This window comes from Lynx rufus, unplaced genomic scaffold, assembly GCF_022079265.1.
Source record: "Lynx rufus isolate CCGP_SWC_20201006 ecotype Redwood Valley unplaced genomic scaffold, mLynRuf1.p SCAF_5, whole genome shotgun sequence".
NCBI lineage: Eukaryota > Metazoa > Chordata > Mammalia > Carnivora > Felidae > Lynx > Lynx rufus.
The window spans coordinates 89,155,442-89,181,690 of NW_025814867.1; the positions used below are offsets into that span (position 1 = coordinate 89,155,442).

At 45.1% G+C, this 26,249-nt stretch overlaps 1 protein-coding gene across 6 annotated transcripts in view; it reads right to left on the reverse strand.

The window, feature by feature from the left end:
• KALRN (kalirin RhoGEF kinase) overlaps positions 1–26,249 on the reverse strand; it is a 670,515-nt gene that overhangs the window by 454,761 nt on the left and 189,505 nt on the right. For all 6 annotated transcript variants that reach the window (XM_047099540.1, XM_047099539.1, XM_047099545.1 and 3 more), the window contains exons 2-3: positions 23,199–23,273; positions 9,539–9,653 (exon numbers count right to left, since the gene is read on the reverse strand). In XM_047099540.1, the coding sequence (XP_046955496.1) occupies positions 9,539–9,653; positions 23,199–23,273 (190 nt within the window). The remainder of the gene's footprint in view (positions 1–9,538; positions 9,654–23,198; positions 23,274–26,249) is intronic.

Sequence of the window (26,249 nt, forward strand, 5' to 3'; positions counted from 1 at the left end):
CGTGACCTGGCTGAAGTCGGACGCTTAACCGACTGCACCACCCAGGCGCCCCAAGAAATGGTTTTCTAACTAATAGAAGAGGTTAAGACATTATCAAAGTACTTGGTATATCTATTAATATATTCAGTGTTGCTTATAAGCTTGCTAGATGGTTCTGATCTCACTGCTATCACTGCTTTTAGCTCTAATCCTAAACTTAACCATCTCCCTAATCCTGACTTTGCAAAATCAGTGCTAGGGTCAATGAAGGACAGGTGGCAAAATAAGGTCCCTACTTTTTTTTTTTTTTAATTTTTTAAGTTTATTTGTTTTGAGAGAGAGACAGCGCACAAGCGGGGGAGGAACAGATAGAAAGGGAGAATGAGAGAGTCCCAAGCAGGCTCCACACTATCAGTGCAGAGTCCAATGTAGGGCTTGAACTCACAAACTGTGAGATCATGACCTGAGCCAAAATCGACAGTCAGCGGCTTAACTGACAGAGCCCCCCAGGAGTCCCCAATGTCACCACCTTCAAGCAAAAAGAGGGAAAGACCTGCCATTTGCTGTCAGCCCCTTCTGAGTACCAAGTTCTGGGCTAGGTTCCATCTACATGTTCTACCACCGCTGTGTTTCATAATCCCTTTATGCCTGCCTGTTCTACAAGGTGAGAACATTTGTCAGCAAGCAGACACATTTCTCCTTCTAGAGCAGAAGTTTCTGGGTTCATTCTTCTTGGGCTGGAACCCCTTGCCTCATTTCCAGAATCAGTACTTTCCCTTTAGCCCACTCATCCTTCTCTGCTAGTCCACTACTGTTAGCTCCACTCTCACCAAGTTCAGGTACCTTCCAAGGGTCACACTGAAGATGCATATACAGACAAACAACGCTCCTCTCTCCATCAGGAATGCTTATCCAATGCTGGGTCCTTGATTTATCACCTAAAGACATTCACTGGTTCCTGGAATAACCAGGCCTACTTCCCATAGTTACTTCATGACCACATGGTTTTTGCCTCTGATCATCCAGACTATTGTTCTCCAGGGAATCACAAATGCATGCCTCTACATTTGAAGTATCACCACTAGCTCTCCCTCCGCCACACAGCTGCATTTCTCAGGGTTTCCATGAGCCCCTTCTGGCCCCTCAGCCCCATCAGGGCTGTGCCAGCCACATCTGCCAAGTCCAGCAATGGCATGGCCAAGGAAGTAAACCAGCTTCAAGATGTGTATCAGCATAATGCTAGTGCCAGAAATGTGCTTCTGCCACCAGAGCAGTGAAGATGAACCAAACAGGTGGCCGAGTGAAAGAAGACTCAGACCCAAGAAACTGAATAGAACTACCATCCTTAGAGTACAATAGAGACCAGGCTTTACATGCAGGGTCCCTGCTACTCACAGTTTTTTACTTATCTCTTTAAATAGTGTCCATGGTCTTAAGTGTTTCTGCTTTTTCACTACATCTCTTGGTATTATGTGGTCACTAAAGCATAGTTGACGATCATCCACAGATGAGCATAAATAAGGAGCATTTACACATCTGCTCCTGGGGGAGAAATTCTGAGGCACTCCCCACAACCACCACCATTGTCCAGCACATCCACAGTCACCATGGCTGCCTTAACCAGTAGAAACCAGGTGTGAGGCAATCGCCATCTGCATTCCACACCTGCAGCAACCTTCACACTTAGAATCCAAAGAGAACCTTAGAGAAAGCAGGTTTGATGCATAGACCATTGCTGCCCACCATCATTACACCTGTAGGCCCCCTCATCTCCTTACCACCCTCTTCCATTGTCCTGTTCCAATCCAATCTTTAGCCCATCCTACTCTCCCCAGATGTGTCCCCTGCACTCCATCACCATGGCCTCCCTTACTCTGGCTCCTCATCCCTTCAGTGGATAAAAGTTCAAGCTCTGGTGCTAAAGCACCTAGCTTCTTGTTATACTGGCTCTGTGTCCCTAGGCAAGTTACCTAACCTCTTGGAGCCACAGTCCCCTCATGTGTAAAAGAGGAAATAAACATACTCACCTCGAAGTTATGCATATCAAATACTTATAACAGCACAATAAATGTAGGTTAAAAATAATAATTGCTAGCATTTATTTATTACTTAATAGATCAATTCCAGGGGTTGAACACATTGTCTTTTCCCCCTTAAAATCACATCTGAAAATTCATCCATGTTGTTGAATACCACAGTAGTTAAAAAAGCTAGTCAAAGAAAACTACATATGGTATGATACCCTTTGTATAAAACTCAAAAACAAACAAAACTAGGGGCGCCTGAGTGGTTCAGTTGCTTAAGTGTACAACTTCAGCTCAGATCATGATCTCCCAGTTTGTGGGTTCAAGCCCCACATCAGGCTCTGTGCTGACAGCTTAGAGCCTGGAGCCTGCTTTGGATTCTGTGTCTCCCTCTCTCTCTGTTCTTCCCCTGCTCACACACTCTCTCTCTCTTGCCCTCTCTCTCTCTCTCAAAAATGAATAAATGTAAAAATAAATCTAAAAAAAAACAAGCAAAACTAAACAACATATTGTTTATGAAAACATGTGGTAAACTATACCAAAAAAGCAAGAGGATAAACACAAAACTCAGAGTAATGGTTGTTTCTGGGGGGGGGGGGGCGGGGAAAGGGGGGTTCATGGTGGGGAGGAGCCACAGGTAGCTTCAGGTAGCCACAGGTAGCCTCAAATGTCACTACAGGTGACATTGTACTTTTAAAGTTGAGGGGTGGGCTCTCAGATGTTCATTTTATTATTATGCTTCATAACTTACATATACATTATATCTATTCCTTAATAGGTAACAAATATTACTATATGTGCATGTGTATATACAGAATAATAATAATTATTATATATATAATTATATATATATATATAAAGTATAATAATAATTATTATTATACTTTAGGAGACAGACTAAGAAGTACTGAGCACCTGGGTGCTACAGAGAGATTGCTAGATAATTCTTCACCACACACTTGTGGGATGGGCATTCTTTTCCTAAATTAAAAATCAGAACATTAGACTCAGAAATAATAATATGCCCCAGGTCTCACCCCATGCCAAATACCTTCCATTTGCCCCTCCAAATCCATTCTCCATCCTCTCCCCTCAAGCTGACGCCCTAGGAGGCTGACCCACATGGACTGCATCAATGGGCTTACCTGGCTTTGGTTGCATTCAGTCAATGACAAATGATGACAGGAGGTCAGAGAATGAAAGGACAGTGAAGTTAAGAGTCTGGATTCCCCTTGCCCCCCATCATGGAATCACCCATAGCCACAGCTCCTGTCAGGTGGCCCTCTCACACAGCCGTCTCTCTCCAGATTCTAAGAACTGTTGATCATCTTGCCCTTCAGGGCTAGAAGTAGTAACATCTCCCCTCCCTATTGTTTCTAGCCCTGGTATAACTTGGGAATCCAAACCTTGCTGGTTTCCCTGTGCCCTGCCTGCATGACTATAAATTGTACCTTCCTTAATCTCTTCTCAGATTACCCAGGTTGAGTGGCCCTTAGCTTCCTTACTGAGTAGTGATAGAGCTGGGATCTGAACCTCAGTATCTTCTGCCATCCTAGGACGCTTCTCCTCCCTTTGTTGGAAGGTCTGCACAGCTCCAAGGAGAGTGATCACTAATGAGGGTAGTTACTGTTGTGATTTTACACTCCTTAGCAGCAGAGTAGAACACTATTTGCTCTTCAGGACTTGTGTTACACACAGCTTAACAATAGGGACACTTAACTGTTATTGCTCAATTTGTGTAGAATCTGGGAACTGTAATAAAAATTATAAGCCCTCTATACATAAGCAACAAAATAAATTTAAAATGAGTGTGAAAAGGCATAAGTTTTGGACAATGCTCTCATTGGTCCTATTTTCTGGACCTCCCGTCACTACTCCCTACCTCCTCCTTTAATTGATAATCTCAGAACAAAGGACAGAATGCCAACAACACATCTCAACAGGCCCTTGCAATAAGACGCACTCAGTGATTATAGTTTGGATAGCTTGGGCTCTCTCAGGCTGAATATAGTGGGAGGAAACCCTTGCAGTTTTTACCTCCTCATCTTTTAACTGTCTTTCTGGCTCATTCTGCATATTTCTATTTTCTGGTGATGCTGTACAAAGACAGTGCTGGCTATAAGCCCAATTTATCTCTTGCTGAAGTCAGTAGAACAAGAGCAAGTGTTATCAAATAATAAGCTGTGAATATTGGCACTTTGGTTTGATTGGCATTACAGAATATCCCATCTTAATTTCTTGTCATCTCTCCTCACCAGTATGATAGCTGCAATTCTTGCCAGAACACTTAACATCTCAGCTGCCCTGCTAAGAGCAGAATTAAGTGGCAGACACATCAAGGGGCTAACAATCAGTGCCCTTAGAAGTAGCAGAAAGATGGTCATGACAAAGCAGGATAACAAGGACGATGAAGAGGAGAAATTCAATGCAATAAAATAATCCAGGTTTTTTTTTTTTACTAGATACTTAGAATTTCCTATTTCAAGCATTTGTTCAACTCTCAATAATCACGGTGAGTAGATTATCCACACTGTGAGCTCTGCCTGGGCAATTATTTACTCTCAGGCTACATTTTCTATCCTGTCCCTCAATTTCTAGGAAAATTCCATCAGTTGATTGTATCTGAGTATTTGCCTTCTGTTCCTTTCATGTACAAGTAGCTGCAAACAGATAGCAGAGCAGGATAAAAAAGCTAGCTAAGTATAGCATGGATGACAGTCAGAAAAGATAACACGAGAGCCCACCAAGATGCCTATCCAGGCCCTGGCTCATAGTAGGCACTCAGTAAACATTGTTGAATTCAGTAAGTGGACTTATTAGCAAGTTGAACCAGAAGACTTTTCAGGCCCCTTCCCACACTGCTAGTCTGTGATTCCTCAAAACAAGATGACAGAAAGCATGGAGAAGATCCTGGAGATGGGTGCTCAAAGCCATCAGAGGCACAAAAGGGAAGTTGGAAAAAACTTAATTCCTGCCAAGATGGATCCCAAAAGAGTAAGCAGGACTGTTCCAAACTGTCACACTCCAGGATGATCCTTGGTCCCACGTGATGCCCCCAAATTCTCACAGAGTCCAAAGGAACTAGAAAGCAGTTCTCTCAGGATTTCAGATGTAGACATCATCTGAAGTGAAATCCCAGGCCCTAACTTATTTAGTGAGCCTGAGAAATGACGTGTATGTTAGTGGGGGTAATAGTACTCTGTCTTGAGGTCCTAGATTTTATGATGCATTTTTCCCCCAATATCATAGAAACACAAAATTCGGGGCAAGAAATCTTAGAAATGATCTAATCCAGCCTCCAGCCCAATGGAGGAATTCTTCCTACAGTATCCCTAACAGAAGGTCACCCAGTCTCCAGCTGACAGAAAGCCCACCCACTTTCTCCAGGGGCAGCAGCATTACTGCTGGACAGCTCCCAGGTGGGCAGGTTCTTTCTTCACTTCTACCCTTTGATGCAGCAGGGACCATGCCTGCTCCCTCCTCTTTGGGACAGCTCTCCTGACACCTGAAGTCAGGAATCACTGTTCTTCCATTTTCATTCCTGCCAGAAAACATCCTTCAATCCTTCAACTACAGAGACACCCAGTTTGTGGATTCTTCAATACGCTGCTCCCCTGACAATACTCTAAGGGGTCAACAGCATTCTTTTTTTTTTTTTTTTTTTTTTAAATTTTTTTTTTTCAACGTTTATTTATTTTTGGGACAGAGAGAGACAGAGCATGAACGGGGGAGGGGCAGAGAGAGAGGGAGACACAGAATCGGAAACAGGCTCCAGGCTCCGAGCCATCAGCCCAGAGCCTGACGCGGGGCTCGAACTCACGGACCGCGAGATCGTGACCTGGCTGAAGTCGGACGCTTAACCGACTGCGCCACCCAGGCGCCCCAGGGGTCAACAGCATTCTTAAAACGAACTGGCAGAGGTGCACCTGGGTGGCTCAACCAGTTAAGTGTCCGACTTCAGCTTAGGTCATGATCTTACAACTCATGAGTTCGAGCCCCGTGCTGGCTCGTGCTGCCAGGTCACAGCCTGGAACCTGCTTTAGATTCTGTGTCTCCCTGTTTCTCTGCCCCTCCCCCACTCATTCTCTCTCTCCCTCTCCCTTCCTCCCTCCCTCTCCCTCCCTCCCTCTCTCTCTCTCCCTCCCTCCCTCTCCCTCCCTCCCTCTCTCTCTCTCTCCCTCCCTCCCTCTCTCCCTCCCTCCCTCTCTCTCTCAAAAATAAATAAACATTTTAAAAAAATTTTAAAGGGGCGCCTGGGTGGCTCAGTCGGTTAAGCATCCGACTTGGGCTCAGGTCATGATCTCGCGGTCTGTGAGTTCGAGCCCTGCGTTGGGCTCTGTGCTGACAGCCTGGACCCTGGAGCCTGCTTTGGATTCTGTGTCTCCCTCTCTCTCTGACCCTCCCCCGTTCATGCTCTGTCTCTCTCTGTCTCAAAAATAAAATAAACATTTAAAAAATTTTTTAAAAAATTTAAAAATGGACTGGCAGAGTTCAGTGTTGCAGAGTTGAATGCAGTGGTCCAGATGTGGCCTGGCCTTCACAGAGGATGGTGGGACTATTTCTTCCCATTCATTTATAAATTACCACAACCATCTGTTTAATCATCTTTTCTAGAATAGTGCCAGAAATGGCCATCAAGATGACTCATTCCTTAGATTTCAGGATCTTCTTTCATCACTTACTGGTCCTTATTTGCCTGCCTTCTTTTAGCCAGCTCATCTCTTATGCTACCAGCACAGTCATATATTGCACTGCCCTTTATTCTTACTGGTTTGTACAAGGTAGGGAAATATCCAGGTTTTACCTAACTTTATCAAAATATCTTTTCCTGCTCACCATGAACACTCAGTCAGCCTAGCATACAGAGGCTCTAAATATTTGTTAAATAAATAAAGAATGAATGAATGCATGAATAAATAAATGTCAAATGTCACCCTACAGATGATTACACCAGTCTGTAGAGCACACTCCACCCCAAAAGGAGCCTGTCTTTTAGCTTCCTGGGCCATGACCCAGAATAGATCATTTCTTCTCATCAGTATCATTGACCTCGTCTAACTATTCATTTTCACAGTTTCCCTTCTTTCCCAAACCTGTGGTTAGCAGAAGAGTGGCAAATATTATCTGACCCACTAAGTTCTTCAGTTTCCCTCCCTAGACTTCAGTGTCTTTAGAACAATTCTGTTCCAGGTTTTGCTTCCAACAGTAGTCATATGTGAACTTGGGGACATGAGTGGCATGACTAGTTGGTAAACTCTGCAGCCTGCCAGGTACTCACACTCCTCCTGAACAAGAGCCCTTGGGACAGAGGTGGCAGAACTCCAAGGAAAATCCTTCCCACTGAAGGCAGCAACAGGAGTCCTGCCCCCCACCTGCCAGAACCTGTGAAGAACCTCTTCTGTTCTCAGGGGCAATGCCTGAGACCACCCTCTGAGAGGCAAAGAGCTACCATCTAGTATACTCCTCCAATGATAATGTATTGTTTCTCCTTATCTGTGACCTTCCTTTCGCCCCTCTTGGGTTTCATTCCCCTTCACCCAGCAGAAATCTTTCCTTTTAACTGCTTCCAATCTATTCTGTCCTATCTTTGCTTAACAAATCAGAATGAAGAAAAGTGTTCTTCAAACTCTTTTACCTTCTATTCTGTAGAAGGTAAGTGTACATTAGCTGCAGGGATGTGATAAACATACCAGAAAGGAAAAAAATATACCTTTCGTATCTCCTGGGACCTCAATTTCTTCTGGCTCTGAAAGAACTAAGACTTCATCATGGGTCTCCGTGAAAACTTTTCTTGTAAATTGCTTTAGAAAATGCCTGGTTTTATGCCTGATAGTAGTATACTTGGGAAAGGTGCTTTTAAAACTGCTTAGCCCCTAGATGACTAAATTGCTAAATTACCTACATCAATCATGGGTTATTTAGTCCATCTTCTTGCCTCTGAGACAGATGGGAATATTTCTTCTCTCCAAAGACCTCCAAGAAAAAAAAAAGTATTCTATTCTATTCCTCATCCAAAGACTCTTGCACTCCAAGTTTAGAAGTTCTTCTTTGCATAGAACCCAAGTCCCTTTTGTTGGAACTTAAGACCTTTTATCTTTTTTTCCGGTCTCCAGCGGATATCATAAAGAAAAAAAATAGACACTATTCAACATCTATTTGTTCACAGCCTTCTGCCTGGGGCTCTTCAGGGCTCCCCATTCTATTCAATATCCTCCCAAGCACTTGATGGCTGCTCTTAAAACTCCTTTACCACCTGCCCATCACCATCCACCAATCCCTTTACATTTGTCTCCCTCATAGCACTTTGAGATCTAGCGCTTGCCTCATTTGACACCTGCTTCAAGAACTAATCAGCGCTTGCAACAATTATCCAAGGTCTCCTAGCAGAGGCGGAGCTGAATATGGAGCTCCTGTCTATAATTTACTAATTCTCCTATAAAATGCACAGAGACAAGAAGATTTTGAAGGCCCAAAGTACCACTTCTCATTTGCCACAAGAAACACTTGACAGGCTCCAGCTCCATTAAGTGGCAGAGAACAGAAATCTCTCTGGCCAAGTGCAAGGACAGGAGAGCCCTGGATCAGGAGTCAGGAAGGCAGAGTTCTAGGCCAGCCACTGACACTGATGCCCGGTGAGCAGCTCTCATCCCTACTGACCCTAATTCCTAAGCAGAGCACAACATGTAGTTGCCTAGACAGCTTCTCAGGGCTCTTCCAGCATTCACATTCTGTGATTCTCTGAGTCTACAAAGGCCTTTATTCTCCCTTCTTAAAAGATACAGACCATGGCCTCAACACGTCTCTCTCCACCACCTCCATGGCCAGCACCACCAGGAAACACTTGGAAACCAATGTTTCTCAACCTGTTAAAATGATCATCGTTCCCTGCCCCAAAAGAACTTTTCTATGCTTCCTTCCTCAATTGTCACAGTCAATGAAAATTTAATGCCGTGAATATATTGTATACCTTTTTAGGTACCGTATATATACCTGTGCTTAATACATAAAAGGACAGGTTTTTGCTACCCCCACACCAAGAACCAATTTTCATCCTCCTTAGTGACAATATTAACCCTGCTGAAAATGTGTGATTTAGATTGGACTGAGGGCTGAGTCTAACAGTATGATTCAAGTGGGGTTATTTGTCCCAAACTCCAAAAGCCATAAACCATATTCACAAGCCGTAAGTTTTGAAAACAATCCATTGCACAAGCCAAGGTGGACTCAGCTAACTTCCTACTTCCCTAAGGAAAACAGCAGCTTCCCACCCTCTTCCCCAGGCCACAGAGTCTCCACTCCAGGGCCTGTCCTGGTCCTCACCTCTGCCCAGGGCTCCTACTCCATTCATATGGATCCCAGCAGTAACAATGGGAATGATGAGAACAAGGTGAACAATGGGTGACATTGTTCCAGGAATAATTAGAATCCACTCCAGGGGCAGAAACAACTGCCCGGGCTGGGATGGAGGCTCATTCCAGCTCACTCACACGAGCCCAGCTCCCCACTCCCCGGCAGGATATTCCCCTTCACCTTACCTTGGCACGCTGGCCAAATAGGTCACGAGTTTCCGCAGGTCTTCCTGTCTTATTCTGTCATGATTGCTGCGAGCAGGGAAGGTCAGAATGGGTCCACCTCGCTTATCACGGCCCCCTGTAGGGAGGAAGAGGAGGGCAGTTAAGAAAACCAGCTGGAAAGCATGCTGCACAGAAAAAAGAATTCCATCTGAGTGCTGGATGAAACAGGCAGAAATATGGTGCCCGGAGAAATGCAGTCACTAGTTAGGTGAAGGGTATGGAGTTTGGATGTAGCTAACATGTGTAACCTTGGGCAAGACTTTTTGACTTCTCTGACACCTCATTTGCAAAGTGCACCTGAAAATAATGATGAGCATCTTACAGGGTTGCCACAAGGACTGATGGGGAAGCACTTTGAAACATAAAGCTCTCCACAACTGTGAGATGATAATGAAGGTGGTGGTGACTGCTCTCATTGAGAAAACAAGCTATCGAATGTGTTATGGTCTTTGAAAATTTAACCTCCAATTCACTTCTCTTTGCAGACCTCTGTGAGGTAGAAGTGCTCAAGATGAACTGACTACTGTAGTGAGAAACCCTTAAAGCATCCATCCAGGACATCACTGCTGGAAGATTTTCAGATTCATAGAAAAGATGTTAAGTGCTTTCTACACAGTCAAGATTCCACCCCTGCCTGTCTGCCTGCCTGAGGTACCACCTGTCACTCCTGCTAGAGGAGTACAGGAATCTTGATCAGAAACAAGGATGCTCAAGGTCTTAATCACGGCAAATGCATATGTACACACTATGATTATAAATGTTTTCTAAATATCACATTAAAACAAGCAGGAAGGAGTATAGTGAAATGATGATCATTGTTGCTATTAGACGGCTGGGATTTTACATGGTTGCTTTTTCTTCTTTTTTCTAAACTTTCTTTTCATTATTTATTATAGGATTTAAAGATTTATTCTTTAATGGGTGCTATGATTAGGAAGCAGGGCCAAGTTTCTCAGGAGGGTCACAGAGGACAAAGCTAAGGTACATCCTTACAGGCACTGGTTATTATGCACAGAAAACCCCTGTCATGATCACAGACTCTTGCACACATCCCAGGCAGCTGCCTGACATCCTCCAGAGTGGGGACCACAAGGGGATACAATTCAAGAAGGGGGAGGAAGTGGCATGGCCATCACCAATACTAGAAAAGAAGCTTAAAGCTCAGCCCTCTGAATAAGGAGCTCTTTTTTTTTTTTTTTTTTTTTTTTTTTATATGAAGTTTATTGACAAATTGGTTTCCATACAACACCCAGTGCTCATCCCAAACGGTGCCCTCCTCAATACCCATCACCCACCCGCCCCTCCCTCCCACCCCCCATCAACCCTCAGTTTGTTCTCAGTTTTTAACAGTCTCTTATGCTTTGGCTCTCTCCCACTCTAACGTCCTTTTTTTTTTTTTTCCTTCCCCTCCCCCATGGGTTCCTGTTAAGTTTCTCAGGATCCACATAAGAGTGAAACCATATGGTATCTGTCTTTCTCTGTATGGCTTATTTCACTTAGCATCACACTCTCCAGTTCCATCCACGTTGCTACAAAAGGCCATATTTCATTTTTTCTCATTGCCACGTAGTATTCCATTGTGTATATAAACCACAATTTCTTTATCCATTCATCAGTTGATGGACATTTAGGCTCTTTCCATAATTTGGCTATTGTTGAGAGTGCTGCTATGAACATTGGGGTACAAGTGCCCCTATGCATCAGTACTCCTGTATCCCTTGGGTAGATTCCTAGCAGTGCTATTGCTGGGTCATAGGGTAGGTCTATTTTTAATTTTCTGAGGAACCTCCACACTGCTTTCCAGAGCGGCTGCACCAATTTGCATTCCCACCAACAGTGCAAGAGGGTTCCCGTTTCTCCACATCCTCTCCAGCATCTATAGTCTCCTGATTTGTTCATTTTGGCCACTCTGACTGGCGTGAGGTGATACCTGAGTGTGGTTTTGATTTGTATTTCCCTGATAAGGAGCGACGCTGAACATCTTTTCATGTGCCTGTTGGCCATCTGGATGTCTTCTTTAGAGAAGTGTCTATTCATGTTTTCTGCCCATTTCTTCACTGGGTTATTTGTTTTTCGGGTGTGGAGTTTGGTGAGCTCTTTATAGATTTTAGATACTAGCCCTTTGTCCGATATGTCATTTGCAAATATCTTTTCCCATTCCGTTGGTTGCCTTTTAGTTTTGTTGGTTGTTTCCTTTGCTGTGCAGAAGCTTTTTATCTTCATAAGGTCCCAGTAATTCACTTTTGCTTTTAATTCCCTTGCCTTTGGGGATGTGTCGAGTAAGAGATTGCTACGGCTGAGGTCAGAGAGGTCTTTTCCTGCTTTCTCCTCTAAGGTTCTGATGGTTTCCTGTCTCACATTTAGGTCCTTTATCCATTTTGAGTTTATTTTTGTAAATGGTGTGAGAAAGTGGTCTAGTTTCAACCTTCTGCATGTTGCTGTCCAGTTCTCCCAACACCATTTGTTAAAGAGGCTGTCTTTTTTCCATTGGATGTTCTTTCCTGCTTTGTCAAAGATGAGTTGGCCATATGTTTGTGGGTCTAGTTCTGGGGTTTCTATTCTATTCCATTGGTCCATGTGTCTGTTTTTATGCCAATACCATGCTGTCTTGATGATGACAGCTTTGTAGTAGAGGCTGAAGTCTGGGATTGTGATGCCTCCTGCTTTGGTCTTCTTCTTCAAAATTCCTTTGGCTATTCGGGGCCTTTTGTGGTTCCATATGAATTTTAGGATTGCTTGTTCTAGTTTCGAGAAGAATGCTGGTGCAATTTTGATTGGGATTGCATTGAATGTGTAGATAGCTTTGGGTAGTATTGACATTTTGACAATATTTATTTTTCCAATCCATGAGCAGGGAATGTCTTTCCATTTCTTTAAATCTTCTTCAATTACCTTCATAAGCTTTCTATAGTTTTCAGCATACAGATCCTTTACATCTTTGGTTAGATTTATTCCTAGGTATTTTAGGCTTCTTGGTGCAATTGTGAATGGGATCAGTTTCTTTATTTGTCTTTCTGTTGCTTCATTGTTAGTGTATAAGAATGCAACTGATTTCTGTACATTGATTTTGTATCCTGCAACTTTGCTGAATTCATGTATCAGTTCTAGCAGACTTTTGGTGGAGTCTATCGGATTTTCCATGTATAATATCATGTCATCTGCAAAAAGCGAAAGCTTGACTTCATCTTTGCCAATTTTGATGCCTTTGATTTCCTTTTGTTGTCTGATTGCTGATGCTAGCACTTCCAGCACTATGTTAAACAACAACGGTGAGAGTGGGCATCCCTGTCGTGTTCCTGATCTCAGGGAAAAAGCTCTCAGTTTTTCCCCGTTGAGGATGATGTTAGCTGTGGGCTTTTCATAAATGGCTTTTATGATCTTTAAGTATGTTCCTTCTATCCCGACTTTCTCCAGGGTTTTTATTAAGAAAGGGTGCTGGATTTTGTCAAAGGCCTTTTCTGCATCGATTGACAGGATCATATGGTTCTTCTCTTTTTTTTTGTTAATGTGATGTATCACGTTGATTGATTTGCGAATGTTGAACCAGCCCTGCATCCCAGGAATGAATCCCACTTGATCATGGTGAACAATGCTTTTTATATGCTGTTGAATTCGATTTGCTAGTATCTTATTGAGAATTTTGGCATCCATATTCATCAGGGATATTGGCCTGTAGTTCTCTTTTTTTACTGGGTCTCTGTCTGGTTTAGGAATCAAAGTAATACTGGCTTCATAGAATGAGTCTGGAAGTTTTCCTTCCCTTTCTATTTCTTGGAATAGCTTGAGAAGGATAGGTATTATCTCTGCTTTAAACGTCTGGTAGAACTCCCCTGGGAAGCCATCTGGTCCTGGACTCTTATTTGTTGGGAGATTTTTGATAACCGATTCAATTTCTTCGCTGGTTATGGGTCTGTTCAAGCTTTCTATTTCCTCCTGATTGAGTTTTGGAAGAGTGTGGGTGTTCAGGAATTTGTCCATTTCTTCCAGGTTGTCCAATTTGTTGGCATATAATTTTTCATAGTATTCCCTGATAATTGTTTGTATCTCTGAGGGATTGGTTGTAATAATTCCATTTTCATTCATGATTTTATCTATTTGGGTCATCTCCCTTTTCTTTTTGAGAAGCCTGGCTAGAGGTTTGTCAATTTTGTTTATTTTTTCAAAAAACCAACTCTTGGTTTCGTTGATCTGCTCTACAGTTTTTTTAGATTCTATATTGTTTATTTCTGCTCTGATCTTTATTATTTCTCTTCTTCTGCTGGGTTTAGGCTGCCTTTGCTGTTCTGCTTCTATTTCCTTTAGGTGTGCTGTTAGATTTTGTATTTGGGATTTTTCTTGTTTCTTGAGATAGGCCTGGATTGCAATGTATTTTCCTCTCAGGACTGCCTTCGCTGCGTCCCAAAGCGTTTGGATTGTTGTATTTTCATTTTCGTTTGTTTCCATATATTTTTTGATTTCTTCTCTAATTGCCTGGTTGACCCACTCATTCGTTAGTAGGGTGTTCTTTAACCTCCATGCTTTTGGAGGTTTTCCAGACTTTTTCCTGTGGTTGACTTCAAGCTTCATAGCATTGTGGTCTGAAAGTATGCATGGTATAATTTCAATTCTTGTAAACTTATGAAGGGCTGTTTTGTGACCCAGTATATGATCTATCTTGGAGAATGTTCCATGTGCACTCGAGAAGAAAGTATATTCTGTTGCTTTGGGATGCAGAGTTCTAAATATATCTGTCAAGTCCATCTGATCCAGTGTCTCATTCAGGGCCCTTGTTTCTTTATTGACCGTGTGTCTAGATGATCTATCCATTTCTGTAAGTGGGGTGTTAAAGTCCCCAGCAATTACCACATTCTTATCAATAAGGTTGCTTCTGTTTATGAGTAATTGTTTTATATATTTGGGGGCTCCGGTATTCGGCGCATAGACATTTATAATTGTTAGCTCTTCCTGATGGATAGACCCTGTAACTATTATATAATGTCCTTCTTCATCTCTTGTTACAGCCTTTAATTTAAAGTCTAGTTTGTCTGATATAAGTATGGCTACTCCAGCTTTCTTCTGGCTTCCAGTAGCATGATAAATAGTTCTCCATCCCCTCACTCTCAATCTAAAGGTGTCCTCAGGTCTAAAATGAGTCTCTTGTAGACAGCAAATAGATGGGTCTTGTTTTTTTATCCATTCTGATACCCTATGTCTTTTGGTTGGCGCATTTAATCCATTTACATTCAGTGTTATTATAGAAAGATACGGGTTTAGAGTCATTGTGATGTCTGTATGTTTTATGCTTGTAGTGATGTCTCTGGTACTTTGTCTCACAGGGTCCCCCTTAGGATCTCTTGTAGGGCTGGTTTAGTGGTGACAAATTCCTTCAGTTTTTGTTTGTTTGGGAAGACCTTTATCTCTCCTTCTATTCTAAATGACAGACTTGCTGGATAAAGGATTCTTGGCTGCATATTTTTGCTGTCTAGCACCCTGAAAATCTCGTGCCAATTCTTTCTGGCCTGCCAAGTTTCAAAAGAGAGATCAGTCACGAGTCTTATAGGTCTCCCTTTATATGTGAGGGCACGTTTACCCCTTGCTGCTTTCAGAATTTTCTCTTTATCTTTGTATTTTGCCAGTTTCACTATGATATGTCGTGCAGAAGATCGATTCAAGTTACGTCTGAAGGGAGTTCTCTGTGCCTCTTGGATTTCAATGCCTTTTTCCTTCCCCAGTTCAGGGAAGTTCTCAGCTATTATTTCTTCAAGTACCCCTTCAGCACCTTTCCCTCTCTCTTCCTCCTCTGGGATACCAATTATGCGTAGATTATTTCTTTTTAGTGTATCACTTAGTTCTCTAATTTTCCCCTCATACTCCTGGATTTTTTTTATCTCTCTTTTTCTCAGCTTCCTCTTTTTCCATAACTTTATCTTCTAGTTCACCTATTCTCTCCTCTGCCTCTTCCATCCGAGCTGTGGTGGTTTGCATTTTGTTTTCCATTTCCTTTAAAGCGTTTTTCAGCTCCTCGTGACTGTTCATTAGCCCCCTGATGTCTGTAGCAAGAGATTCTCTGCTGTCCTGTATGCTGTTTTCCAGCCCAGCGATTAATTTTATGACTATTATTCTAAATTCACTTTCTGTTATATTATTTAAATCCTTTTTGATCAGCTCATTAGCTGTTGTTATTTCCTGGAGATTCTTCTGAGGGGAATTCTTCCGCTTGGTCATTTTGGATAGTCCCTGGTGTGTTGAGGGCCTGCAGGGCACTTCCCCTGTGCTGTGGTGTATAACTGGAGTTGGTGGGCGGGGCCGCAGTCCGACCTGATGTCTGCCCCCAGCCCACCGCTGGGGCCACAGTCAGACTGGTGTGTGCCTTCTCTTCCCCTCTCCTAGGGGCGGGATTCACTGTGGGGTGGCGTGGCCCGTCTGGGCTACTTGCACACTGCCAGGCTTGTGATGCTGGGGATCTGGCGTATTAGCTGGGGTGGGAAGGCAAGGTGCACGGCGGCAGGGGGGGCAGGCTTAGCTCGCTTCTCCTTAGGTGATCCACTTCAGGAGGGGCCCTGTGGCAGCCGGAGGGAGTCAGATCGCTGCCGGAGGTTTGGCTCCGCAGAAGCACAGAGTTGGGTGTTCGCGCGGAGCGAGCAATTTCCCTGGCCGGAGCCGGTTCCCTTTGGGATTTTGGCTGGGGGATGGGCGGGGGAGATGGCGCTGGCGAGCGCCTTTGTTCCCCGCCAAACTGAGCTCTGTCGTCCAGGGGCTCCGCAGCTCACCCTCCCTTTGTCCTCCAGCCTTCCCGCTTTCCGAGCAGAGCTGTTAACTTATGACCTCCCAGACGCTAAGTCGCGCTTGCTGTCGGAACACAGTCCGTCAGGCCCCTCCGCTTTTGCAAGCCGGACTCGGGGGCTCTGCTTGGCCGGCGAGCCGCCCCTCCGCCCCGGCTCCCTCCCGCCAGTCCGTGGAGCGCGCACCGCCTCGCCGCCCTTCCTACCCTCTTCCGTGGGCCTCTCGTCTGCACTTGGGTCCGGTGACTCTGTTCTGCTAATCCTCTGGCGGTTTTCTGGGTTATTTAGGCAGGTGTAGGTGGAATCTAAGTGATCAGCAGGACGCGAGGTGAGCCCAGCGTCCTCCTACGCCGCCATCTTCCTGGACCAACCAATAAGGAGCTCTTCAAGGAAAGGCAGAGCCTCCCAGGGTCCCCACCCAAGTGTGAGTTCATGAATAATGTTTCCCTCTGATTGTGGCGTCCAGAAGCCATACAGACAGAAGGGAAGCTCAACAAACAAAACCTAAACCACTCCAGGATACTCCTGAGGAGGAAATAGGAAGACTGCAAAGAGAAAAGGATCAAACAAGATCAGGCCAGTGAGGGACGTGCCCTGATGAGAAAACATTTCAGCAGTACCACCCCCACTTCCAGCCCCACAGCAGGGCGATTTGTGTAGACACACCACAGAGTGGGACCTGGGCCCCTAGCTCCAGACCTTCCATACCAGACATTCCATTCCATGGTTCTTTGTATGAAAAACCACCCCAACTCATCTACCTTGGAAATGATCCCCATTTCCCAACTGCCTTCCACATGAGGAAAAGGAAGCAGAAGGATTAAATGGAAGGTTTCCCTGTGGGACCCAAGGAATTTAACAAAAATCCCCTACCCCTGGACAAGCAGAGCAAGACTAACTCCATTTTGTGCTACACCCACCATCTCATGTATAACCCCCACATGACCTACTTATTGCTTAAGACACTCCCCCACACTAGTCAAGCCGCTGAGCACACCCTTACTGGAAACCGGCTCATTTAGGAATGCAGAACCCCTAACCGCCAAAGAATGTAAACCCCGCCTTTTGCTCACCAAACTTGCACGTAAATTCTGACCAGAGTGATAGGCTAGTTCAAACAGTTACTATAGGGTAAATTGTAATTCAATTGGCCACCTGCGTGTGGACTGACATGAATGTGCAACTTTCTGTGTGTGTTACAATCTCATTGGCCACTGGCCCCTATAAAACTGCTACGCCTCTTAACCTAGGGGTCCAAGTCCCTGCTCCGCTGTGTCGGGTATACTCGGGCCCAAGCTCGAGCTTGCAAATAAACCCTCATGCGTTTGCATCGGTATCGGCTCCTTGGTGGTCTCTTGGATTCGAAATCGGGGGCATTACATCCCAAAAGCTGGGAGCATCTCTTGTAACCACAACCTTCCTCTCTAGCCATGAACCATCCTAAGGATTTTCACTCTTGGGTGGTTTTAACTGCAGTTGTTGCCTTTATTCCTGACTTTCGGTAGACACAGTAGAGCCATGAGAACATGGAGTGCCAAGACTGGCTTGTTTGGCAAAGACTCACTACGGACTTTGTAGGACTGTTGGAACTGTCCTTTCTGAGCTAGAGGTAGTTCTGCCCTTGGAAATAAGAGTTTCATAAATATGCCTGGGGAAGGTTCCAGATGGCAGAGGAGAGGGAGGGAAAGGAGAAAGCCTGGGTCAGGGCAGCCCAGTCCCTTCAGTAAGCATGGAGAAGGATTCAAGAGGGGGCAGCAGGATCAGCCAGGTGTTTCTCAGAAAGGAGATGACCTTGCAAGTGTGTAGGAAGCAGAGGAGGAAAGGGCATAGTGAAAGAGAATCACTGTGCTGGAAAGAGTGGGACAATGGGTAGAACAAGGCCTCAGAGCCGGTGCAAGAAGAGGGGTCCTGTCCCCTTCTCTGAAGCAAGCTGATACAACTCAGAGAGGGAGGAGGAAACAACTAAATGAAGGAGTGGGAGAAATTCAGCCTGCCTGGGGGACACTGCTCTTTAGGTGAAATAGCAAATGAGGTCACCTGTCAAGGATCAGGATAGGTTCGAGGTGCTGGGAGAAAGCGGAGAAGACCATCACTGATCAGCGTCCCAAGAGAATGAACAGCAGGACTGTGTATGAGGTAGGCTAAAAGGAATGAGGCAGGGAACTGGGGCACAGTGAGACCTCTTTTGGGAGGTCTAGCCATCGTATCTATGTTAGGTTCTAACCTGAGTGAAGGCAGAATAAAGCTAATGCATGCATAAGTGGAGAGGGCCCAGTGCAGGTAGGAGATGTCCTACTGGATCATGAGTTCCCAGAGAAGAGGGGACAGATGTTTTGCTCATCTGAAATCCATCCTTTCCCAACTTATAGGAGAACACCAGAAAGGGTCAAAGGTAAGAGGCTAAGTCCATGGACGCACATATCAAGGGTTAAGGTCGTAGATATTCATGGCCTAAATAAGGAGGTGGAAAACTTGGTGCCAAGGAGGCTGAGAAGCCATGAAGGTGTAGGACTGGATGGATAGTTGATATGGTGCTGACATTACAGAGCGTGATACACAGGGATGAAGAATGAGAATCCTCCCTGCTGAAGTCAGTGTGCATTATGGAGGTGGATCCCAGAGGGTATGAGACACAAGTAGCCAAGTTTTGAAAAGGTGCTGGTAATTCCTTTACTCATCACATTCCTGCCGTGGGCCTGCACATGTAAGGCTTTGTTGCCAGGAGCTACAGGACAGGTATAAAGAGGATAAAGAGGGAGGGGACAGTCTGATGTTCTAGAAGTAGCACTGATCCCCTTCCAGAGAGGCAGGGCAGGGTAGGGTTGGGGAAGAGGCAAGACCAAAAGCAGGGACCATTAGGGCTTCCCTGACTGAGCCAGAGGAACAATGGTGCTCAAAAATTTTCAGGGGGTATCAGGCTCCAGTTAGGGCAAGTGGGGAAGGTGGGGGGTGGTGGGAGAAGAAAAATACATTGAGGGCATCATACCAAAATTCTGGTCCATGTAACAATAGTTAGCAAGATGTTAATGGATACACATGATTTCCTTAAGGGAATGAAGTTATTCTGTAGTTTGGGAGATGCTTTCATGTGTTTAATGGGCATGTACTTTAATGGACACAGCAAATCTCCATGAGGTGGCTATAATATGCACTTCCCAAACTTATTTAAGCATAGGACCCCTTTTCATTTTTTTGAGGACCATCTTGTGGGACTGCTGTTTTATGGAGCATACTTTGAGAGACACAGGTCCAGGATATAAGACTGTACCATGGCAGCATGAAATTTCCCTAGGAACATAGAGAACATTGCTGGTGGGAGATCAGGAGGCAGAGAGACATCAGGGGGTGGCCAAAAGGAGGGTGTGAGTGCACAAAATGATAATAGGGGTGAAATAAGCCCCGTACAAGCAGATTGGATAAAAGGCACAAATGGGTGCTTGTGAGTGGGAGGCATATGCACTCAGAGGAAGCCAGAGAGGGCAAAGGGGGAGCCCACAGGTTGTGAGTATAGAGCAGGACCACCAGGCTGGAATGACAGAGGCTCCCTAAGGTACAGCCACAGAACCTGTCTCACACACACGTGCACACGCCCACACACAGAAGCTGTTGGGCTGCACTGGATTATTCCAAATGTGCGTTCCCATGGCAGCACGCTTTCCTTTGCCCTGGCCATGCTGGGGGCAGGAGCAGAGGAGGGCAGGAACAAGAGACAGTTCGTTTCTCTGGTCACCACCTTCCTTCTCAGAAAGAAATACAGCTGCTACACTGTATTATTTAATTCTGGTTTCTTTGTTTTGTTTTATTCTTGTGTTTTGTCTTTTAAAAGCTCAGTATATAAGAGGCTTTATTGGTTTGTTTCTGGTTTCTGGGTTTTTTTGTTTTGTTTTTGTTTTTGTTTTTGTTTTTAATGCAGCCAGCTGCCTCCCTAGCATCCTCAGCATCCTTCTCAGGCACGGGAAGACAATGTCCCCTAAGCGCAAAAGCTCCTGGCACCACGTGCAGATGAGTAAGACGCACCCCAGGCTGGTCAGCCCACATCAGTTCAAGGGAGCGAGCTGCACAGCCCCAGCCACCTTGCTCCTGCTCTGGGAAGCATCTACCTGCCTCATGCTGGACTGTCTTCCTGGCACATTGTTTCTATGTTCTCCCTTAGGACAACTCTGTCTAGTTGGGAAGGTTTTTTTCTAGGGCTGGCTGAGCTCTGCCTCAGGGCTCCAACTGAATTCACATGGGAAAAAATAAGCCATGAACAATCAAACAAGGGTCCCCATGTCAGAGTTACTGTATCTGCACTCATATGCCCTGAACTGATGCAGAACAGGATGGTGTTCAGAGGCTCTACGCTAAAGCAAGGCAGGCCTCCTGGAGGAGGCAAAGTGGGCACTTACTTGGGAGAAACAGAGGCTCAAAATGGCAGAAAGTGTGGGTAAAGCATTGCAGGTAGAGGAAGTTTGGGCACAAGAGAAATGGGAGGATTAGCAGGAGACCCAGGGGACAGGAGGGACATCAGGTTAGCTGAAGCTCCGGGCCCTAAAGAAGAAAAGATCTGATTGAGCTCTACTTGGGAGTAGAAAGTAAACAATAGAGGCTGTGGGTCATGTCCTACAGCCAGGCTCTGGGCAGCAGCAGAAGTCAGGGGCCTAGCACTGCCCAGCGGCCCTCAGGACCTCCACACAAGGTCCTCCCACATGTTCAGCAAACACTCAGATCCAAGCTTACAAAGACTTTGGAGGTTGCCTTACAAACCCCTCTACCCGTAATCACCGCCACATGATCCTGCCAAGGGCTGTTCAGCCTATGCTCCAACATCTGCAGTGACAGGGGTTCACTACCTGACAAGGTAGACAAGCCCCTAACGCTAATGGAGAAAGGCAGCTTCTTGGTCAATCTCACCTAGCAGCAACAACAATAAAACGCTGGTATCACTATTACTACTGACTATATCTAGTACCTTACATACTCCCATCTCATACTTTGCTCTCACATCCCATCTCCACATTCTGAATCATCAGTCTCTCACCTTTCCTCTCAGCAGGTGGGAGACACCTGCCGCTTGGTTTCACCTCCCTCTAAACCCCTCCTCACTCTCCCTTCTCTTCATTGTGTCTGTTGCCCATCATCCAGGCCAGTAGCACCTATGATGTGCAGCCATGCCCTGTGGGACTGTACTCACTTCTTCCCTGTGATTCTACCACCACTCCTGTGGACAATCAGGATCATCCAGAAACAAATGCTCAGTCCACAAGGCATGAATGCTTGTGATCCTCGGTGGGGCACTGCCATCTTCCCAGCCCCTGCTGGAGGTTCTACAAGGGAAGTCTACAGAACTCAAGAACTGGCACCCAGAGTGATGCTGGTGCACCTGTAGCTTGCCTTCAATTACATCACAGGCCACCAAACTTTTCTTAAAGGTCCAGATAGTAAATATTTTAAGCTTATGACTATCTGGACTCTGATAAAATTACTCAACTCTGCGATTGTAGTTAGAAAGCAGCCATTGGGGCATCTGGGTGGCTCAGTTGGTTAAACTTCTGACTCTTGATTTCATCTCCGGTCATGATCTTACAGTCCATGAGTTGGAGCCCTGTGCAGCACTCTGTGCTGACAGTTCAGACCCTGCTTAGGATTCTCTCTCTCCCTCTCTCTCTGCTGTTCCCCCCACTCATGTTCTCTCTCTCTCTCTCTCTCTCTCTCTCTCTCTCTCTTTAAAATAAACAAAAAAACTAAAGGAAGAAAGCATCCATTCACACTACCTATAGCAGGCTGAACAGTAGCCCCCCCCCCAAAAAAAATATCAGGTCTTAATCCCTGGAACCTGTAAATGTCACCTTATTTGGAAAAAGCACCTACAGATGTGACCGAGTCAAGGATCTTAATATGGGAAGATGAGCCCGGCTTAAATGACTGGGCCCTAAATGCAGTTACAGGTATCCTGTAAGAGGGAGGCAGAGGAAGATGTGCCACAGACAGAAGAGGAGAATAAGTGTGACCACAGAGACAGAGATGGGAGTGAATGCTGGCAGCCACCAGAAGCCGGAAGAGGCAAGAAGTGAGTTCTCCCATAACAGCTTCTGGAAGTAGCACAGCCTTGCTGACAGCTTGATTTCAGACTCAGTAAACTGACTTCATGGCCTTCAGAACCATGAGACAATGAATTTCTGTTGCTGTGTGCTACCAAATTTGCGGTAACTTCTTACAGCAGCAATAGGAGACTAATACTGCCTGAACAAATGCACATGGCTGTGTTCCAGTAAAATTTTACTTACAAAAACAGGTGGCTGGCCCACCAGCTATAGTTTGCTGACCCCTGAATCAGACAGTAAAAGATGCAGGTGCACAAGATGGGTTGGAGAGAAAAGTTGGAAATAAATATTTGGAAGTCATTACTAAGAAAGGTAAATGAATGGATATAAACATTCACTTGAGTTCCCTTTGCCAGGAAGGAGAGATAAAGAGGTTAATGTCCTATCTGTGATCCAGTCAGAGATGAACCCAAATGAAACCTCTGGGAATGTGTGAGGTGAACAGAGTCCTCCAACTGGACCATCTCCCACAAGGACCTTAGTGGCCCATGAGGGACCTCACAGGCCTGGGATGGTGGGGTGAGGTAAGGTGTATGTGTGGGGGCTGTGAGGTGAGAGGCACCCACCTGTGGTGGTGAATGTCGTCCAGAGCACCCAGCTAGGATCAGAGCTCTCCCTCCTCTTTCTGCCTGCCTCTGGAGCAAGGATGCAGCCAGCGGCTCCTGAGTGCCACCCCACCCCCACTTCTCTCTCACACACCAAGAAGTGACTGCCAGCATGCACACGTACACACACTCCTCCAGGTCTCTTATAGAGCAAAGTTCCACAAACACTCACCAGACACGAAGGCCACTTTTTCCTTTAGGATGGGAAGGACATCAGAAGCTTTCAAACCATCATTCCGAAAAGATCCTGTGGGATGACAAAACAGAGGAATCAGGGTGAAAGAGGCCAACTGGCTGAATCCCCGGGTGCCCCCCTCCGCGGCCCAACGCTATCATGCGCCAAAAAGTTGTGCCTTGTTCAGGTGCTACAGCCCAGCCCAATGGAGCAGGAGAGGGTCCACAACAGGAAGGACACTTCCACATGATGCCAGGCCACGCAGGTGTCCCTTCCAGGGAAAGGATGGTCCAAGTTGCCCCCACCACCTATACAAAGCTCCGTGCCTGGCAGGCAACAACCACAAGCCCTGCTGCTGTGAGCAACTTGACGATGGGGCTTTTTAAAAGCCACTTTTGTACCTCTTTGCCTAGCATGGTGTCTGGTACACAGTAAGCACTCAGTAAACATCTATGGAACAGGTTTATTAATATCAAGATGGACTACAATGCCCTAAATAAGTGTTTATTGCTTTTCCTCTACCTGGCACAGTGACTTTTAGTCTTCATTGTACAAATGGGAAAAGTAAACCACAATATCCCCAAGTGGGAAGCTAAGTTGAATGCAACAGCCTTCTTCCTCCTCCCCCTCAATGTCACCCTCACCAGTCCACAACAGACAGGAGGTGGGGAGACACCAATCTCCTGGGAAGGAAACACACTCCCTTCTCCAGCAACACATTCTCTGCCTAAATTTCACTTCTCAGCTGCAAAGTCCCTTTTGGGGTCCAGCTGACTTCCTCTTAGGGGGTGGGAGGCAGAGGCCTGGGGCTCACACAGAATGGAATATAATGATGTGCCTGGAGAAACAGCCTCAAAGGCAACCCAGCCCAGTGTGAGTGCAAGGTGTGTGGGAAGACAAGCCTCAGCACACAGGCACAAAACCCCAGGCCAGCCCACTGTGCCCCCACATTTAACCTGACCACCCACAAGGACTCTCAGGGAGAGCCAGCCCACACTCTGTGAGCTATAACTGGAGCCTCTGCTGTGTATTGCACACATGGACCCCGGAAGAGAAGAGGTTCTGCGTCGGCTCAGTGAAACAGAACCAGAGCCCATGGACACCTGCTCCAGTGCCTTTCTCCACTTGGCTTACTCCCATGTGGTCCCAATCTGACAGTCCACAGAGAAACGTACTGGGGAGGATGGTCCCACTCAGGACTGTCTCAACCTCTAAACATTGACTGTTTCAAGAGACACACCTGGGGATTCTGGCAACAGCCCAGGATTAAGATCACTGGCCTAGGGAAGGGAAAATGAGCCAGTTGTACACTCAACCAGAGAGGAGGAGAGATGTGTCCTCAGAATGCCAGTTTCCACGGTCAGGGGTTATATCCTAACTCCCAACAAATTTCCAACGTGTCTTTGACCATTTCACCTATTTCTTCTTCATTTTTCACTAAATGAAGACAGTGAGCCTCTTTATTCATCATTTGCTTCTCTTCATAAGCTGGCCCAGAGTGCCTGATTCTGGAATAACCAGCCACAAGGCTCACTTTGAGACGGATGTGAGCAACAGAAGAAAGAAAACACCATAAAAAAAGAAAGCTCTAACTATAAGCATTGTTTTATACTTATTATCCTTAGTTTGTACAGATATTTACACTCTGACCTTATGTCCAACACAGAAAAATTATGAAATCTCACTAGTAGAAACTGCTTAGGATCAATATAAATGATTACAAAATTTACAAATAGATACATAGGGTTTTTTCATCTTCACACAATAAGATGTTTTGGCTTCCTTGGTGGAAAAAAGTCCTATCAGTCTTAACCAACTAGACAAGGATCATATTGAGCTAATGCATGAATTGTTTGTGTAGAACGATGCCTTTGCATTAAATAGCTATTTTCTTTTTTAAAATTAATTTATTATTTCTTTAAGTTTATTTATTTTGAGAGAGAGAGAGATCGATCAAGGGGGGAGGGGCAGAGAGAGAGAGAGAGAGAGAGAGAGAGAGAATCAAGCAGGCTCCACACTTAGTGTGGAGCCTGATGTGGGGCTTGATCCCATGACCACAAGATCATGACCTGAGCCGGAGCCAAGAGTTGAATACTCAACCAACTGAGCCACCCAGGTGCCCCTAAAATAGCCTATTTTTATATGTGAAATACACCTTTGTATCCATCAATTTTAAAACATTCTCCCCCATATTACTACATTTACTATTAATTTCTGTAGGAAAAAAATTTAATAAGTTAAACTTCAGTCTTTCAAGTTATGTACAAGTTCAAAACGAGCAAGGCCCAAACGAATGAGATTTCACTGTATGATGAGAATCCACATAACCCTCTTTTCTCCTAAACTCCTGTCTTGTTTTTCCCACTGCTTTTCCTCTCCCTTACTTCCCTTTAAGTGTACAGATGGCTCTAATTCCACTCAGTCCTCAGGCATTAAGGAAGAGCCTGGAATTTGCTACAATGGAAGCAAAAGGTTCCCTATACTAACCTCTCATCGCTCCCATGCATGAGGTGAGAGCAAGAGGGAGCTCTGAATTCCATCCCTCACACCCCATTCATCATGCCCCATCTCTTCCTTCTCCCCTCCAGGCTCCAGGGCCTAAGAGAAAGGCTGGGGCTTGTCCATGCAGCTTGCAACTACTGGCCAGAGTAAATGTCTGTATCTTGGGTTGGGCTGGTTGGTCTAAGATTCCTAGGGCTTCCTTTTCCCAGGCTAGTCTTCCCTGATTTGGTTCAGAGACAGCTGAGTTATCTCCCAGGTTGTGAGTCTACCATAAGAAAACCTGAAGTGTCTGGATTTATAAAATCCTTAAGTAGGAAATAATCCTTTGCAACAACAACAAGATTTTTCACATTATAAAAGGATTTGCTCCAGGGTCTCTTTAAATAAAACTTGCCTTAATGGTCTGAATTAGTTTTTCACTTGCTAAAAATTGAATTACAAACAACTTTTCAACAATATATGCATTATGTAAAGCCAAGTAGAGCTAAACTAATTAGCTCAGCATCTCAGAAGTTGGTGACCTCGAGTAGAAAACCTATTTGCACC